Consider the following 16995-nt stretch of genomic DNA (forward strand, 5'->3'; position numbering starts at 1 on the left):
CACAAGTAAGAGGAAAATGTGTTTTTGGGATGAACTGTCCCTTTAAAGCAGCAAAAGAACATTAAACATATGAAGCAAATATGATAATAGAACAGTCTAAGTATAAAAAAAAACTAGGCTGCACACACACACACACACACACACACACACACACACACACACACACACACACACACACCCTCACCTTATTAAATTACATTAAATATTAGACAAAAAACCCACAAATGTGATTTTTTTTTAATTAAAGGAATGATGATGATAATGATAATAATGATAATAATAATAATACATTGCTTTACAGACATAACCGTGACTACGCAATTCAATTACAAGATTAGAATAAATTTAAAGTACTTAAAAATGGAAACAAAGACAGTAGACAATGAATACAAATGCAAAGGTCAAAGGCCAAAATTATCACCTTTTCATAAATGCTAAGGCAAATTATTGTATGTACAGAGTTCTTAATTACCAGACTCATTTAGTTTTTTTTAAAATTCAATAATTAATGATCAAATTGCTTCGGATGACATTTACCAAATCATTTAACCAAATAATTTTTCTGGTCCTTTAATCGATGCTGGTGTTAAACGGTGCTTGCTGAATTATTTTCTAAAAACAGAATAAAGCATGTAAATATGAATTAATTTAATAAGCCTTTTTTTGATCAGTGAAATAATGTTCTAGTGTTTGAATAAAAACAACTAGCCTACACGACACTGTGCCAGTCTGCAGGGCGTCTCTGCTCCTCTCACTGGCAGGCGCCTCTCGCGAGCGCACCGCGCGCTCTGGACAGCGCAGCGCCTCGTGCGCCCCCCACAGTCTCTCTCTGGGACAACACCTGGCTGTGAAAACATCCAGCCTGCCTCTAAACCTCAGATGAGCTGCGGCGGCGGCAGGAACTTGAAGCGACGCCGTCCCCTCCGGTGGGTGACCGACCGACTGTCCGGTGCCTAACGGTATGGCCGCGCGGACCCTGAGCGAAGCCGCTTTCCCCAAATGGCGGAGTGAGTGAGGATGCGACTCCCCAGTTCCATCTTTGTGTCGGTGTCTCTGTTCACGGCCGAGACCACGGCAGCTCTCTACCTCAGCTCCACGTACCGCTCAGCTGGTGACCAAATCTGGCAAGGGCTCACGCTCCTTTTCACGCTCATACCGTCCGTGCTCGTGCAGCTGACCCTCACCTTCATCCACCGGGACCTGAGCAGAGACAGACCGCTCATCCTGCTGCTGCACATCCTGCAGCTCGGACCCATCGTCAGGTCAGTGCTGCTTGTTTATCTCCCACCACACAAACCCTGGATGCCATCGCGGTCCCAATCGCCGTGTCACGCGATCTATTATGACCCACAGGTGTCGTGTCCACGCGTGTTTTTGTCGTTAAAAACACGTCCGGCCTGTTGGCACATAAGCAGCTTATGGTTTTTAATGAATGCACTGCGCACATGCTGTTGTTTTCATTTTCTCCGGCCTTTGTCTCTGGCTGACTGCATACATGCTGCTGCAGTGGATATATATGTGTGCCATAGAGTTAGGACATAAAAACCTCATCAATATGATTATCGATATGTTCCATACAGCCATGTAGCCACACAGCTGGCAGCCACCCTGTCTGTGCACTTTAAAAGACCCCCCTCCTCCTCCTCACAGTTTGATCGTCTTCAGCTGTCTGATTTATTTATGCATGACTGCTCTGAAAGGAGAACCTGACATAGGCCTACATGCAGCTGTGCCACACTGATGGAGGAACCTTTAAAAATCTGCATTTTAATCTATAGTAGGCTTGGTCTTTCTCTGTGTAAGCCCCAGCATGGCCTTCACCTGCAAAATTTAACTGAAATGAACAGGTACTAACCAGGAAAATACTCAAATGACCACAAAAAGACCACAAAGAGATGCAGAGGAACTGCAAAGAGACCCGTAATAACCACAAAAATAGGCACACAACCACAGACACGAAACAACCAAAAAAACCCAGAGCAACATAACATTACTTCAAGGGGACACAAACTATCTCGAAGAGACACAAAATAATCACAAAGACATTGAATTACATCAAAGATGACCCAAAAAAGACATAAGATTACCTTAAAGACACACAAAATTATCTCAAGAAGATTTGATTTAATTTCAAAATAACCGAAAAAGGACAGAAAATTAACTCAAAGAGACATACGATTCTCTCAGAGACACATAATGACCAAAAATACATTAAATTACCTCAAAGAGACACAAAATGATCCAAAAAGGCATACAATTACCTCAAAGACAGAAAATGATCTCAAGAAAGACAAATTCAAAACGACCTAAACAAAAGACATACAATAAACTAAAAGAGACATAAAATTATCTCAGAGACACCAAACGACAAAAAAGACATAAAATTACCTCAAAAACACACAAAAAGGCCAAAAAAGACAAAATTACCCCAGAGACACAGAACTATTTCAAACTCAAAACAACCAAAAAAAGACATAAAATTACCTCATAGGCACAAAATGATCTCAGAGACATAAAATGACCCCCAAAAAGACACAAAATCACCTCAAAGAGACACAAAGATATCTCAGACTCAAAACGACAAAAAGAAGACATAATAAAGACAACAAAGGGATGTAAAACAATCACAGATCTCTGTGTTTTGCTCCTGTAAAGTGGTGGGGCCATTTGTAAATCTGTTCCCAGGGGCCCATTGTCATAATCCGCCTCTGCTAACAGCTAAAAAAAAAACCAAACCAAACACTCAGTTTAATCAAATTCTCACATTTGAGAAGCTGAAATAATCAAACGTGTTTACTTCTTTTCCTGAAAAACGAACGCACTGCACACACGCTGTTGCTTTCATTTCTCCGGCCTTTTGTCTCTGGCTGGCTGCATATATGCTGCTGCAATGAATACATGTGTGGGCCATAGAGTTAGATATAAAGACGTGATCAATATGATAATCGATATGTTCCACATCGTCACACAGCCACTGTCTGTGCACCTTAAAAGACCCTCCTCCTCCTCACAGTTTGATCGTCTTCAGCTGTGTGATTTATTTATGCATGACTGCTCTGAAAGGAGAACCTGACATACATGCAGCTGTGACACACTGATGGAGGAACCTTTAAACTATAATAGGCAGGGTCTTTCTCTGTGTAAGCCCCAGCCTGATCTGACCCACAGAGACCATCTGCCTCAGCTATAGGAGCCTAATCCTGCCTGTAGAGAACCTCCCCGCTGTCCGACATGCAGCACCATCATGGTATCAAACAGACAACCGACAGGAGAAACGACTGGAGAGAAAACCCCATTTATTTCCTGTGATACAGAAACTGGAGCTGAGTCGATTTGTATATGGACAGAAAATTAATCTGCAGCTGTTTTTGTGACTGATAAAGAATTTTAGTGAAGTAAAGAACATATGCTCAATTCAGCTTCTCATATGTGAGAATTTGCTGCTTTTCTTTGTCTTTCATTAAAGTAAACTGAGTTTTTAGCAGTTAGCAGAGGCGGATTGTGAGAATGGGCCCCTGAAGTAATTTTGTGAATTTTTTGGTCATTTTGTGTGTCTTTGAGGTAGGCTTAATTTTATTGGGATTTTGTTTTCATTTTGTGCCTCTGAGATTATTTTATGTCTCTTTGAACTAATTAAATGCTTGTTTTGTGTTTTGAGTCTGTTAAATTTTGTGTTTCAGAGATAGTTCATTTTGTCTCTGTGGTCATTTTGTGTCTCTGAGGTAATTTAAGGTCTTTTTTTTAATGTCTTGAGTCTGAAATAGTTTTGTGTCTCTGGGGTAATTTGATGTCTTTTTCAGTCATTGAGTGTGTTGTGGTAATTTTTCTATGGTTATTTTACATCTCTTCGTGGTCTTTTTGTGTCTCTTTGGGGTGATTTTATGTTTTTTTTGGTTGTTTTGAGTCTGTTTGAGATGATTTGTGTCTCTTCCAGGTCATTTCATGTCTTGTTTAGGTCAGTTTATGTCTTGAGGAAGTATCTTTTTGGTTGTTGCCTCTTGGATAATGTTGTGTGTCTTTGAAGTAACTTTATGTCTTTTTTGATTATTTTGAGTCTCTCTGAGATAATTTTGTGTCAGCAGTCAGTATTCAGTAAGCCTTCAGCGTTTTGTATAAACTAAGCTACTTTCCAGCTTTTTATATTTATAACAACCCAGTGACATCCATATTTCAGTTTTACTTTCTGCCTGTTGCCTCCCCAGCGGTGGCCTCTTTGGATCTGACCCTGCCTGTCCTGTTTCCCCTCGAGTGTGTTCAGATGATTACTGTTCAGACATCTGCATCTTTCCTCAGTGTAGAGCGGATCTAAGAATAGCACACGTCGCTGTCGGCTCCTTATCTCTGAAAAACACAACCAGAGAGAAGAGCGTCTGTCTCCGGTGCCGACAGCACGGCGGCACTTCCTTCTTCCTCCTCAGAACAACACTTTTCAAATAATAAAGTCCTTATCATTTAGAGTCATATCAGCAGTGACACCTCTGGTTGTTGTGCTGAAAACACTCATCGTAAGAGTTTTATTTTCTTCATTCCAGCCTCTTATCTAATTAGCAGTCTTTAAGAGATTATTTTAAGAGATTATCTTTGGCTTTTATTGCCTTTAATTGACAGGACAGTGTGAGCGTGAAAGAGGGAGAGAGAGATGGGGGGGGGCATGCAGCAAAGGGCCGAGGCTGGATTCGAACCCGCGGCTTCTGCGGTGAGGACACAACCTCTGTACCTTGGGCGCCGCTCTATCCACTGAGCCCCTAATTAGAAGTCTTATTGTAAATTCCTCCTCTGTGTACTTTTGGCATTAGTGCTCATTTCTTCTTTCACTCCTCTAAACAGAGGTGGAGTTTAATTTGTCTGCCTGAAAGTAAATTGTTGGCCTTTAACAAAGTAACTCAAGGTCCACGTTATTTTTTTCAGCAACTTTTCTAAATTTGCATTCCCCCTCAACTCAAAAATAAATTTCACTCATAGTTCCTTCTTGTCAGAAGTAACATAGATTGACGTGTGAGCTGAATTTGACACTAGAAGCTTGTTTCTAAATCTGCAGGAGGAGGGAAGTTTCTCTGAGCTCACGTTAAGTCTGAGCTTAAGACGTGTACGAGCTGATTTTGTGACATTACAAGTAGTTTAAAAAGCCAATAGTGGTTCAATATGCAGCTTACTCACATGTGATGTGGAAATGTGAACCTCCAGGTCATGAGCACTGATAACAGACTTTTCAGTGAAAAAGGAGACTTCTTGTGTTCAGCAGTTAAAGGGATAGTTTGGATCTTTAGAAGTGGGGTTGTGTGGGGGACCTATTAATAGTCAGTGTGTTACAAACAGTAGAAGTCCGTCGGCACGCCCCTCGTTTGGAGACGCAAGCTAGAGTCCTGACATGGACGCCAAGTTATATACTGCTGTGGACACTGTCAGCAGGAAAACCTATTTTAGCTGCCTAAAAAAAAGCTTAAATGGTACACTATATGTAAAATGTTTTCACTGCTTCACCTTGCCATCAAGCAGCGATTTCTAACAAGGAACTAAAGCCGTTATTTCGCTCTCTTCAGAGCCAGACTTCATTGATAAAAATAGTAATTTAACATCACTGAACGCAGGAACACCTCGTCTACTGCTGCTTCGATCAGTTTGTTTGCATTATTGTGTGACTTTTGCATCCTAAAAAGGTCATACATGTTATCTAAATATGAAAATATTCTAAATATAACTGTAGCTGTCCCAGAGACGGTGAATCACTTAGAAATTCTTTACCATATAACTTCATAAATTCATTAAAAAGTCATTCAAATGTGATAAATAAGGCGTTTAAAATAGTCAGAAGTATGATAAAATGTGTCTCAAAAGTACTTTAGAAATGTTGGTAAAAAATTTCTTGCCTTTAATGTAAGGTCTTAACTGAATCCAGAGAGTAACACCACCCTGATGTAGTTGACGGCATTGTGGGAAATGTGTGTCACGTGATGAGGTCATAGGTCAGTAGCTTTGAACCGGTGTAGCTACAATAGCCCTATCCATTTAAACCTTTTAAAGATGTAACAATATTTGTACACTAATACATTATTTGGAAGGAGTAGTTGTAATTTTAGGATTTTTTGTAACAAAGTAATTTAACTTTCTTAGTGGAAAACAAGTAAGATACATTATATTTTTAAACGTAGAGTACATGTTTATGTCTTTAAACATCTTTAAACCAGCAACATCATCGTTTATTTTGAGTCATGTATCTGCTCATCTGATTAATTTCACACTGTTATTGGTCTCCAATCCCTCCTGGAGGAAATGTCTGGCACTTTAACTGCTAAATGCTCCGTTATGTTCTCCTGCAAGTCTGTAACTGTGTTTGTGTGCTGTTTGGTGCATCAGGCAGTGTGCAGTGAGTTTATAGAGCCTCTTTGCTGAAAAGAGCTGTCTGCTGCAGCTGAAAACATTAAGTGAGCTGTGACAGTGAATTAAAACCAGTAAAGTGTCTCACCAGAAACCAAACAAAGAGCTGAAAGACTCTTTAAAGATTTGTAGAGGTGAGGGGAACTGCAGAATCAGGATATAATCCACTGTGAGGGAAACCTTCACATGCAAATCAATATTGATTATTGTGGCTGTAGTTTACGATTATCTGTTTGTTGTCTGCAAATTCTGCTTACTCCTTCATTTAAGGACATACAATCACATTTTGACTGTACAACATGGTGCGCTCAGCAGAGACAGCGTGTGACTAATCTTTATCTCTTCATCAGTCAGTGGGATTTTTTGTAAAAAAAACAAAACTGCACACTGAAGAACTTTACTGTGACTTTATTCAGAGCGAGCAACGCGTTAAGCCTTTAGCTTCTTCAGGTTTTTGTATTTTTTGTGATTGTGCTCAAAAACTAGATTTAGTACGAAAAAAACAGAATATTTGTTCTGATTGGTCTACAGTCACACGGACATACTTTGAGCAAAATAGTACAACTTTAAATGTTTAAGATGCATAAAGAATTACACTTTTATAATGTGAAATATGCAAACATTGTGCTAATTGTCTTTCATATGATTTTTTTAAAAAAAATATTCAACTTAACTGATAGTAAATTCTTGATTGGGCTTCTTCTGAGATAGAGCCATTTCCTTTTAATGCTGTAAAGCACATGGGACTACTGGTTTTTCCCTTTAAATATAATGAGTGTCTAAAATTGAATCTATCTGTAGCTATATATAACAGCAGTCCTCTATGACTAAGACTGAATATAAAAAGAATAAAAGAATCACTTTTATTCTTACTGATTTTGAACATTTCTTCAGATTTGTGCTTTTGTGAGCACTTTTGTGTGTGTTCTTCCACCAAAGAAAATTCAAAATATTCAGTCGTGGACACAAATGGGTTACCATCTGAAAAGCTGCTGACAGACTCAATCTTTGACACTTTTATTTATTTATATCTTTTAATCAAGTCAGTGATGTGTACGCTGTGCGTGCCACTCCAGCTGATAAACAGTCTGTCCCTCAGCACCCCTGTGGCTTAAATCCTCCTGCCTCGCCGTTTGGCACCGTGTATCAGCGCTGCCTCGACCTCACCTCGACCCACACTCATCTCCTGGCAGACGATTAACTGGGACGAACATCTCTTTACACGTACAAAAGATATTGATGATGAGTGTTAAATGTTAAAAATCCTCTCTGGCCACATTGAGTGCTGAAACAATCAATTAGGCATCGACCTTTTATTCAAGCCCTGTTAGTGTTAAAAGCGTGAACAGCTCAAAGGCACTGAAAGCTAAAATGATTAATAGATTGAAAAATTAATAAACAACTGTTTTACTTATTAGATAATAATTTTATTAATTTATTAAGCAAAAATAGCATTTTTTCTTAGGTTACAGCTTCTCAAATTTAAGTATTTTCTTCTATTTTAAGAAAAATGTATCATTGTAAACATAGTTGTGTTATGGACTCTGGGAAACATTTTATATACATAAAACTTTTATCAATTAAGGATGAAGATAACTAAGTTGCCGCCCTAAATAGGTAAATAATTCTGTTAAGAAGAGCCAGTAGAAGAAAATACAAAACAAGATCATTCACAAGAACACATTGTTCATATGCGAGATTGGAAAACGAATACATAATCAAAAGTAAGATGAGAAATAAATACATAAATAAATAAATAAAAGCCCGGAAAATCTAATTTTACAACCTATTTTCCTAAAGGGTTGTCATTTTTAGAAGTTGTCTAGACGTCCTCCGAAGAAGACATTAAAGTGAACTAAGTGTTCAAAATATAAATTTATCCTTCAGAGCAAACCTGAGTCTTTCATGCTGGAGGGTACACGACAAATCATGAGGCTGAAAATGCACTGAAGGTTTTTCAGATGTTTTCAAGAGCTTAAGTCAAAGAGTTTTCTTTGCTGTTATTGGGCTGTAATCAACTGTGCAGTTTGCAGTTTGCAACACTTAGCCGTTGCAAATGTGGTTTCAGTGTTTCTGATGTGATAAAAATTATCAGCATGGGATCAGTTGGTGACCATCTTTGGGAAAAAAAAGGGCTAATCTGCGCATTCAGATTGCCTTCAGCAACATTAGATTCATCACACTTTGCTAAAATGTTGAAAAAAGCTGTGAAGTTTACTTTTTGAATAAGTGATTGATTATCACCTGTTTTGATATTTCATTAATACGTTTAGTCACTTAAAACACAACAAGAATAAAGGTCTCAGCAGCTTTTTGATTGGATGCAATTATCATTATAATTGCAGCCAATTACAGTTGGTTATATCAGAATGTAGTCCACTTTTTCTAGTATTTGATATATTACTCAAATAGTAATATTTGTCCAGACAGTGTATTTCCTTGAAAATTGCAATCCAGTCGTGCTTCGATGGTGGCTCTCTTGCTCGCAGCCAAAAGGACTTTTTAAAGATATTCATCCCAGGCAGTGTGTTTGTGCTCAGGTGTGTACGTAAGGCCCATTCAATTTCTTTTACAAAATGTTCCTTATGGCAATATCTCTTGCCAGTATGAGCGGATTAGAGGGCAGCTCTAAAATATATGAAAGTGGTGCCATCGATTGACCTTCGTCCTGTCCCCAAGAACCCCGCTGTATAAATTTTAATTTCTGAGTCACAAAATATATGATGTTCTTCCAGCTGAATTCCTGCCAGGATCTTGAGTTGGTAACCGAGCCAGGGTTTCCAAGGATCCTTAAAAAGTCTTAAAAGGCAGTGAATTCATTAATCTAAAAATAAGGCCTTAATTTTTATTAAAACAACTTAAATTTGTCCTTCAAGGGATTTAAAAAATGTCAAAACATTGGAAGAAGGATTTTATGAATCTCAAAAATGGCAACATCTGTTTTTTTGTTGAGTAGTTTACCAAATTCCTCTTCTTAAAGGTGTCATAATGAGAATCCAGGCAATGAATCTCACATGCAGAGTAAAAAAAACAAACAAATACACCAAAAACACACAAAGAAAACTATTCAACAACATTCGAAGAACATAATCTAACTTTTTCACTGGAAAAAATGTCATGTTTTACCTTATAATAAACATTAGGGCAAAATTGAGAATTGGTCTCAAATTCAATTCCGAAAAGCAATAAAAAGTCTTTAAAAAGTCTGACATCTAACTTTCCTTTAGCTGAAGGAACCCTGGGACACTGTTGTCTGTTTCTGTTGCAAAGACGTTTTGTTCAATATTCAGAATTTGGAATATAAAAAAACTCTGACACAAAAATTTCTTTAAATGCCTTTATCAAATATTTAATCAACACTGAAACTTTCAACATCATATACAGCAAGTTACCTGCAACTTTTTTTAATCAAGTCAAGTGAAAATTTAAATAAAAAATGAATAAATAAAAGTAGCTCCCTGAGGTTTTACAAAGTAAAAGTTCCTCCTGTGCTGACACTTTCTTTGCAGGTTTTAATTTATTTCATTGGCAGTTATTAAAATAAAATACCGATACAGATAATCAGCAAAATGCTAAATAACGTCCCCAATAATTGGCCAGGCCAATAACCTGTCGATCCCTACCCATTGGTTTTGTGAAGGCTTGAGTTTGGCATTTTGGCAGTCACTATCTTGGGTTTTGGAGCCAGAAGTGACCATATTTGGAGGAGAGGTTGGAGCTGTGGAGGAGCGAGGGGTCGATCTAACTCAGACTTTGGTGACGCCTCAGACAGCCTGTCATTCAAGGCAGCCCCTCCCTTAAATATGTGTAAATTCGGCCCTTAATGAAATGTAAATGGATGTGACGTATGATGTGACAGTTGTTATGACTGTTCTGAGTTGTAATGGGGAATCTATTAAATGAATTGAAAATGGAAAAAAAAATGCAAATAAATCAACATTTAAAACTTTTCTGCCACTGTTCACTGAATCTGCAGCTCCTAATGTTCCCCCGCTGTGTTTTGTTCCTGCAGGTGTTTGGAAGCGTTCTGTATCTATGGCAGCGTGGGCCGCGTGGAGGAGCCGTATGTCAGCATCACCAGGAAGAAGCAGATGCCTCGCGGGGGTCAGTCTGAGGAGGTGGAGCGGCAGGTGGGGCAGGCGGAGGGAAAACTGTTTACTCACCGAGCAGCCTTCGCCCGCACCTCTGTCATTCAGGCCTTCCTGGGATCTGCCCCCCAGCTCACCCTGCAGCTCTACATCTGCGTCCTGCAGCAGGGGGTCTCCATCGGTAGAGGTGAGGAGGAGGGGGTACACTTACTTTGATTTACGCTCACGTGTACTCTCAATCCTGGTCACCAGTCCGCAGCTCCACCGTAACGTGGGCTGATCAGCTAAGTGCCGTATTGGAAATAAGAGGATGGTGTTTTCATGAGTCAAAGTGGTGTTATGTAACCGCCTCTCTGATATCGAGGATGGAAAACGGTGATCTGGAGATCTGGCCGTCCGACTCTTTGTGGGAGCCAGTATTTCTGTTCCTGAGATAGATTTAGTAAAGGTTCATACAAAGTCAAACCAGGACATCTGCTCTTCTAGTTAGGGCAAAATAAAAGACGTTATAAATACATAAATCTTACTTCCTCTGCTCCCAGCAGTCTGAGACTTCTATTTCACGCTTACCGATTTAACAGCCTGAATGTGGTGAATGAAAGCTTCAAGGCCTTTAAAGGAGAGATTCACAAACACCCACATATATATTTAAACTGTTTTTAATTGTTCCTCCTGTTGATTATGGCATTGTAAGGGACAGTCACCCCGAAATCAAAAATACACATTTTTCCTCTTACCTGTGGGGTAATTTATCAAACCAGATTGTTTTGGTGTGAGTTGCCGGGTGTTATAGAAATTGTCCGTCGAGATGTCTGCCTTCTCTTCATTATGGTGGAACTACATGGCACTGAGCTTGTGGCTTGCTTGCCGCTCAAATATTTAAAACAAAAAAAAAAGAATTAAAAAATTGCGAAACTCAACAGTCCCTTTCCAGAAATCATGACGTGGTTACTAAAGATAAACGTGTATTAAGCAGTTTCATGTTGCTTTATCGTCGACTCGCTCAGTGGTGCTTGGTGAACTAGCAGTAGTTGAATCATTCCTTGTGCACAGTGATACAATTAGCAAATGTAGTTCAGTAAAAAGAAAATAGTTTATACATGAAACGGATGTTAACCGCTGCATCAGGGCTTCCTCTCAATCTGTGACATTCAATGAAGGGTGATGAGATCATGTCGTGCGTTGTTAGTTCGAGAGAGCAGGAGGACGGCCTCTCGCAAGGGTGGTCCTTACAGCTGATCTGTGGCAATCGGCTGCTGCTGAACCCAACGCCCCTACCATCACAAATAGATGCTGATTCTGTGGGAAACACTGAATGTTCAGAATACGGCAATACAAACTGAATCCGAGACAGTATCCCAACTATTTTTGCCATTTTCACTTGTCCCTACAAAAAACGCCTTTGAAAAGTACATTTCAGAGAAGCTGCCGTCATATCAGCCATTGCAAGCCACAACAATTTCAAATCCAGCCTGCAAAATCCTGGAGGGACTGAGTTTTGCAAATGTGTTTTTGGCGCTTTTAGCACCACAAGCTGAGTGCCATCTGGTTCAGTTATAATGGAGAGAATCAGCGATATCTCCAACACTCGGCAACTCAAAACAAAACAATTCAAACTGATAAATAACACTACAAGTGAGACAAAAAAGGTATACGTTTTATTTTGTGGTGAACTGTCCCTTTAAAAGATCTCTCCCTGATGAGTTGTCAGTGTAGGTGTTGGAAGAAAAAAATCCTCTCGTTCTTGACCGAAGTCCAACATTACCTGAAGCTAATATGACAGATTAAGTGTTTTTAGTCTTTTTAGTACCAAATTCTTGTTGTTATGATCCCTCCACTCCCGCTCAACACAGGGAAACATAACGAGGTAATTTCATACCAAACAGACTGGTTGGTTTGATTAATTCACACTGATGCCCCAAAATGACTTCAGATGATCTTTGGAATATATTTAGAACAGATTTTGTCCCCAATCGCTCAAGCGAGTTAGGAGAAATCTTCCAATTTAATATGAAACAGAAGGAAAAATTACAGCAAACAAAACCTGTCTGAATCTTCACACGAGCACCTGAATGTTGTTTCAACCCTCTGGAGTTTGTTTGTTCACTAGTGAATACACAGAGCATGTTTTATTGATAGTAACTGTATTTATATATCATGTAGAGACCAGCTGAGAAAACCAGCTGGAAGTGATGTGGGCTTTCACACAATATTTCATTTATGTCTATAGACTGTAAACATGTTTTTGAACTACTTTACAAAACTGAATTATTGATATTTTTAGTGATTTGCAGGCGTCTATAGACTTTCAGTGATAAAGGGCACGAAAACAAGTTAGGATAAAAATTACTTTACATGTAAATAGACTGTGTTTTTCATTCATTTTCTCCTGAATTTGTGTGTTTACATAATTGAACTTTTCTATTGTGATATTTTGCGTGATTATCACTAAATTAATTCTTAATTTAATTCTTTAATGGCACCCTTTTCATTAATGTATTTTAGGCTGCTGGCTGCTTTAATGGGATAGTTTGGATCTTTTGAGAGGGGTTGTGTAAAATGCACCTCCAGTTTGGATAAGCAGACAGGAGTGCCGCCACAGGAGCAGAATGTACTGCTGTGGACGAGGCAGCGATTAAATGTGTTTAAGCCACCTCAAAAGCCCCATCTAAAAAAAAAAAACACAATATCTGTCATATGTGATTGATTCAGAGCCACATTACCCTACCACACTGCGACCATTCATATTGAATTACTTATGATTGTGCCTATTTTAATATTCTAGTGCTTGTTTTTACTTAGTGACTAATTTTTATTTTTATTTATTTATTCATATTGTACGCCACGGGGAGGAAAACATAAACCCCTTGAGATGAACCATCTCGTTTTCAGGAGGGTCCTGTTATACAGACTAACAAAAATAAATAACAAGAAACAAAACAAAGACTTTAAGGAAATGAAAAGACAAAACAAAAATCAACAATTCAACCGACACACTACGACAATCAACACAAAATCATCGGAGAGAAATGTACACAACCCCTTGATGGCCATGAAGAGACCATGAACACAGTTTGCAATTTCTTTCACTGCTTGTTCATATAACGACAAAGTTAATCTCTACTGTAGATAATTCATTGACTATGGATAAGTGCATCATACAACCCCACATCAAATAATTCCAACTATCCCTTTAAATTAGGGGTCGACCGATATTGGTTTCTCAGGGCCGATACCGATAACCGATTATTCATAGTTATTGAGACCAATAATGTATACTTGGAACCGATATGCATTCACAATAAAAATTTAAATCTTTCTGTCAATATTTAGAATTTGGAATTTAACATTAACATTTAATCAAAACTGAAACATGCAACAGCATATATAGCAAGTTCCCTGCAAGGTTTTTCAAAGTAAAAATTTAACTAAAAAAATACTAAATCAAAATAGCTCCCTGGGGTTTTAGAAAGTAAAAAGTTCCTCCCATGCCGACACTCTCTTTGCATTTTTTAAGTAGCCTTATTCATTTTATCATTAAAAATAAGACTCTGATCCAGATAATCAGCGAGATGAATCGGCCACGGATCAGCCAGACCGATAATCTGTCAACACTGACTTTAAACTTTAATAAATTTAAAAAATGAGACGTTTTAACATAGTTTGTGTTGATGTGCATGTGTGGAAAGGGCAGTTTAAAAGTTACTATGTAAAAAAAAAAAAAAAATAATGACAAAAAGTGATGCATAGAAAGTTGACCAAAATGAACCAAAATCAAAATGGACCAGATAGACTTGAAGATGTCCTCATATTTCTGTCTCCTTCACTGTCAGGCACACTGATGGTGATCTCCCTCCTGTCCATCGTGTACGGAGCGCTGCGCTGCAACATCCTGGCCATTAAGATCAAATACGATGACTATGAAGTGGACGTGCGGCCCATGGCTTATCTGTGCATCTTCCTGTGGAGGAGCTTTGAGATTGCGACTCGTGTGGTGGTTCTGGTTCTGTTCAGCTCTGTGCTGCAGCTCTGGGTGCTGCCGGTAGTTCTGCTTAATTTCCTGGTTTTCTTCTTGTACCCGTGGATCCTGTTCTGGCAGAGCCACTCTCCGTTCCCTGAGAATATAGAAAAAACTCTGACCAGGGTGGGAACCACCATCGTGCTCTGCCTGCTCACCTTCCTGTACGCCGGCATCAACATGTTCTGCTGGTCCGCCGTGCAGGTGAAACTCAACGACCCGGACCTCATCAATAAGTCCCAGAACTGGTATCGCATGGCCGTGTACTACATGCTGCGTTTTGTGGAGAACGCCTCGCTGCTCCTGCTGTGGTACATCAATAAAACTGACTTCTACAAGTTCATCTGCGCCCCGCTGCTTGTGCTGCAGCTGCTGGTCGCCTACGCCATCGCCATCTTCTTCATGCTGGTCTTCTACCAATTCTGTCATCCGTGTCGGAGGCTCTTCTCCTCCAGCATGACCCACAACCTCTGGAACTGCTCCTCTCTGCTCTGTCTCATGTGCAGCTCCGCTTCGCCACAGAACAGGCCGATGAGGAGGTCGCTCAGCCCCTCCACGCACAAAGAGCCGGCTGACGACGAAGCCCACGACTCGGCCAGCGACACCACAGAGGACATGCCTAACGAAACAACGTACGACATGCTCAATGATACAATCTATGACACTTCTAATGAAATGGGCAATAATATAAGCGATGGAATCAACGGAGACGTTAACCACAGTGTACCCTGCAACGCTTAAAGCATCACAACTGTTTGACGTGCCATCCAGAGGAGCGACTGTTATCACACCCTCTGCAACCTTTTAAGTGCCACATGAGTTTACACTTTCATATCCATCTCTGTTTTCTACCACTGTCTGTTCCTCCTACATAGTGTCCTTAACTGGAGATGTATTCTGGCTGCAGAAGCAGAGGTTGTGCTCACCTGAGTCATCCGCAAACATCCTTCATCCTGCAGCCTTGAATACAGATAAAAACAGACATCACTCCCAGTTCTGGAGACTGCGTCCACTTATATGCTGCATTATTGATCACAAGGCGCCATGCATTTGAATTGATTGTATTTAGTATCTGTTTGGCATGGAGGTGTGCATGTGTGGAGCCTCAGATGAACTTCTGCAGGGGGGTGGGGAGTCTGTTTTGTACAGGGTTTTTTTCTGAACCCTCCCCCCCTTCTAGTTTTATGGCTGCAAGCAATCAGCTTTTTTACTCCTTGATAAGAGCTTTATCATTGATGCGCGCTGCTTCTGTGATGTATTTGTGCTTGACGACGAGATGTGAATCTCACATGTTGTTTAATAAAGAGCCCGTTCGATCACCAAACACGTTAACTGTAAAGCACTCCGATGTTTTTGCACGTTTACAACAAGGATTTCAGTGGCTTTGGTTCAGCTGCTGAGCTGCAACCAGCTGCAATGATGTGAAACGCTTTGGATGTATTTGCGTTTTTTTTTTCTCACGCTTGTTACGTCTGTCTGCTGTGTGTCTGTGCGTCTCATTAGTTAGAACATTTAAACTGAGTGCACACTAAAATATGTAATTGAAAAAAAAATGTGTGGAATTGTAACAAGTGATTTTGCTTATTTTCAACCTTTAATGTGTAACTGTGCGTGTGTGTGTGTGTGTGTGTGTGTGTGAGAGAGAGAGAGAGAGAGAGAGAGAGAATGTCAGTGTTTGTTTTTGCACCTGCTCCTTTTTGCATTGTATCTGCAGAGGGATGAAAACCTCGGGTATCAAATGAATGCTCCTAATGTTTGTACAAATAAGATAAGCCAAAAAATATGGAAAATCTATTGTACGCATTGAACATTCTCACACAGAGCAAGATGAAGGCATTTAAAAGATAAAATCCTACTTAAAAATCTAAATAAATTTATATTTATATGTGGAAATTGTCAGAGCTGTTTTATTATTAGCTCAGAGACAGTTACTACACACGGTCCTGTGCTGAACTCTAGTGGACAAACAACCAAACTGCAAAATCACATCTATCTCCTTGGTGACAGTATGCTATCACAGAGTTAAAATCTTTTTTTTTTTTTTGCGTTTTTATTCTTATTTTGATTTCGTTGTTTAGTTTCAGTACATTTCAGGAATTCTTGTTGCTTGTTTCAGTATAGCTTTTATTCTTAAAAGTGTTTACCTTTGTTTTAATTTTTATTAGTGTCAGTGTTTTTTATTTTTTGTATTATATGTGGACATTTTTACCAGGGGCAAGATTTAAGAAAGTCAGAACAGGTATTAACAGGTGTATATTCACAGAGGAAGAAAAAAAAAAAAAAATCAAATTATTATTAATTTGACTAAGACCACAACTAAAGACATTTCCTGTATATTTTTAATTTTATTTTAGTTAGCTTTGGAAGTTCACAATATCGTTTCAGTTAGTCGCCCAAGTCTTTTTTTTTTTTCAGTAAATTAAAATGTTTTAATTTCACATGTAGTTTTTGTTCAGTTTTAGTTATCTATAAATAAAACTTGCATACAAATCAAATTTAGATTCTAGAGATCAC

At 39.1% G+C, this 16995-nt stretch overlaps 1 protein-coding gene across 1 annotated transcript; it reads left to right on the top strand.

The window, feature by feature from the left end:
• Positions 1–568: 568 nt before the first annotated feature.
• On the top strand, positions 569–16087 carry xk (X-linked Kx blood group (McLeod syndrome)). The gene is made up of 3 exons (XM_042495355.1): positions 569–1262; positions 10388–10650; positions 14297–16087. The coding sequence occupies exons 1-3, from the start codon at positions 1018–1020 to the stop codon at positions 15220–15222; spliced, it is 1434 nt and encodes a 477-aa protein (XP_042351289.1). The 5' UTR covers positions 569–1017; the 3' UTR covers positions 15223–16087.
• The last annotated feature ends 908 nt before the right edge of the window (positions 16088–16995 follow it).

This window comes from Plectropomus leopardus, chromosome 10 (assembly GCF_008729295.1).
Source record: "Plectropomus leopardus isolate mb chromosome 10, YSFRI_Pleo_2.0, whole genome shotgun sequence".
Lineage (NCBI taxonomy): Eukaryota > Metazoa > Chordata > Actinopteri > Perciformes > Serranidae > Plectropomus > Plectropomus leopardus.

What these genes read in the sequence shown, in the direction of transcription:
- xk (XM_042495355.1), top strand. Translation starts at nt 1,018, where the DNA reads ATGCGACTCCCCAGTTCCATCTTTGTGTCGGTGTCTCTGTTCACGGCC. An exon ending in CAGCTCGGACCCATCGTCAG is followed by an intron (nt 1,263 to 10,387) that starts GTCAGTGCTGCT and finishes TTGTTCCTGCAG; the next exon opens with GTGTTTGGAAGCGTTCTGTA. An exon ending in GGGGGTCTCCATCGGTAGAG is followed by an intron (nt 10,651 to 14,296) that starts GTGAGGAGGAGG and finishes CTTCACTGTCAG; the next exon opens with GCACACTGATGGTGATCTCC.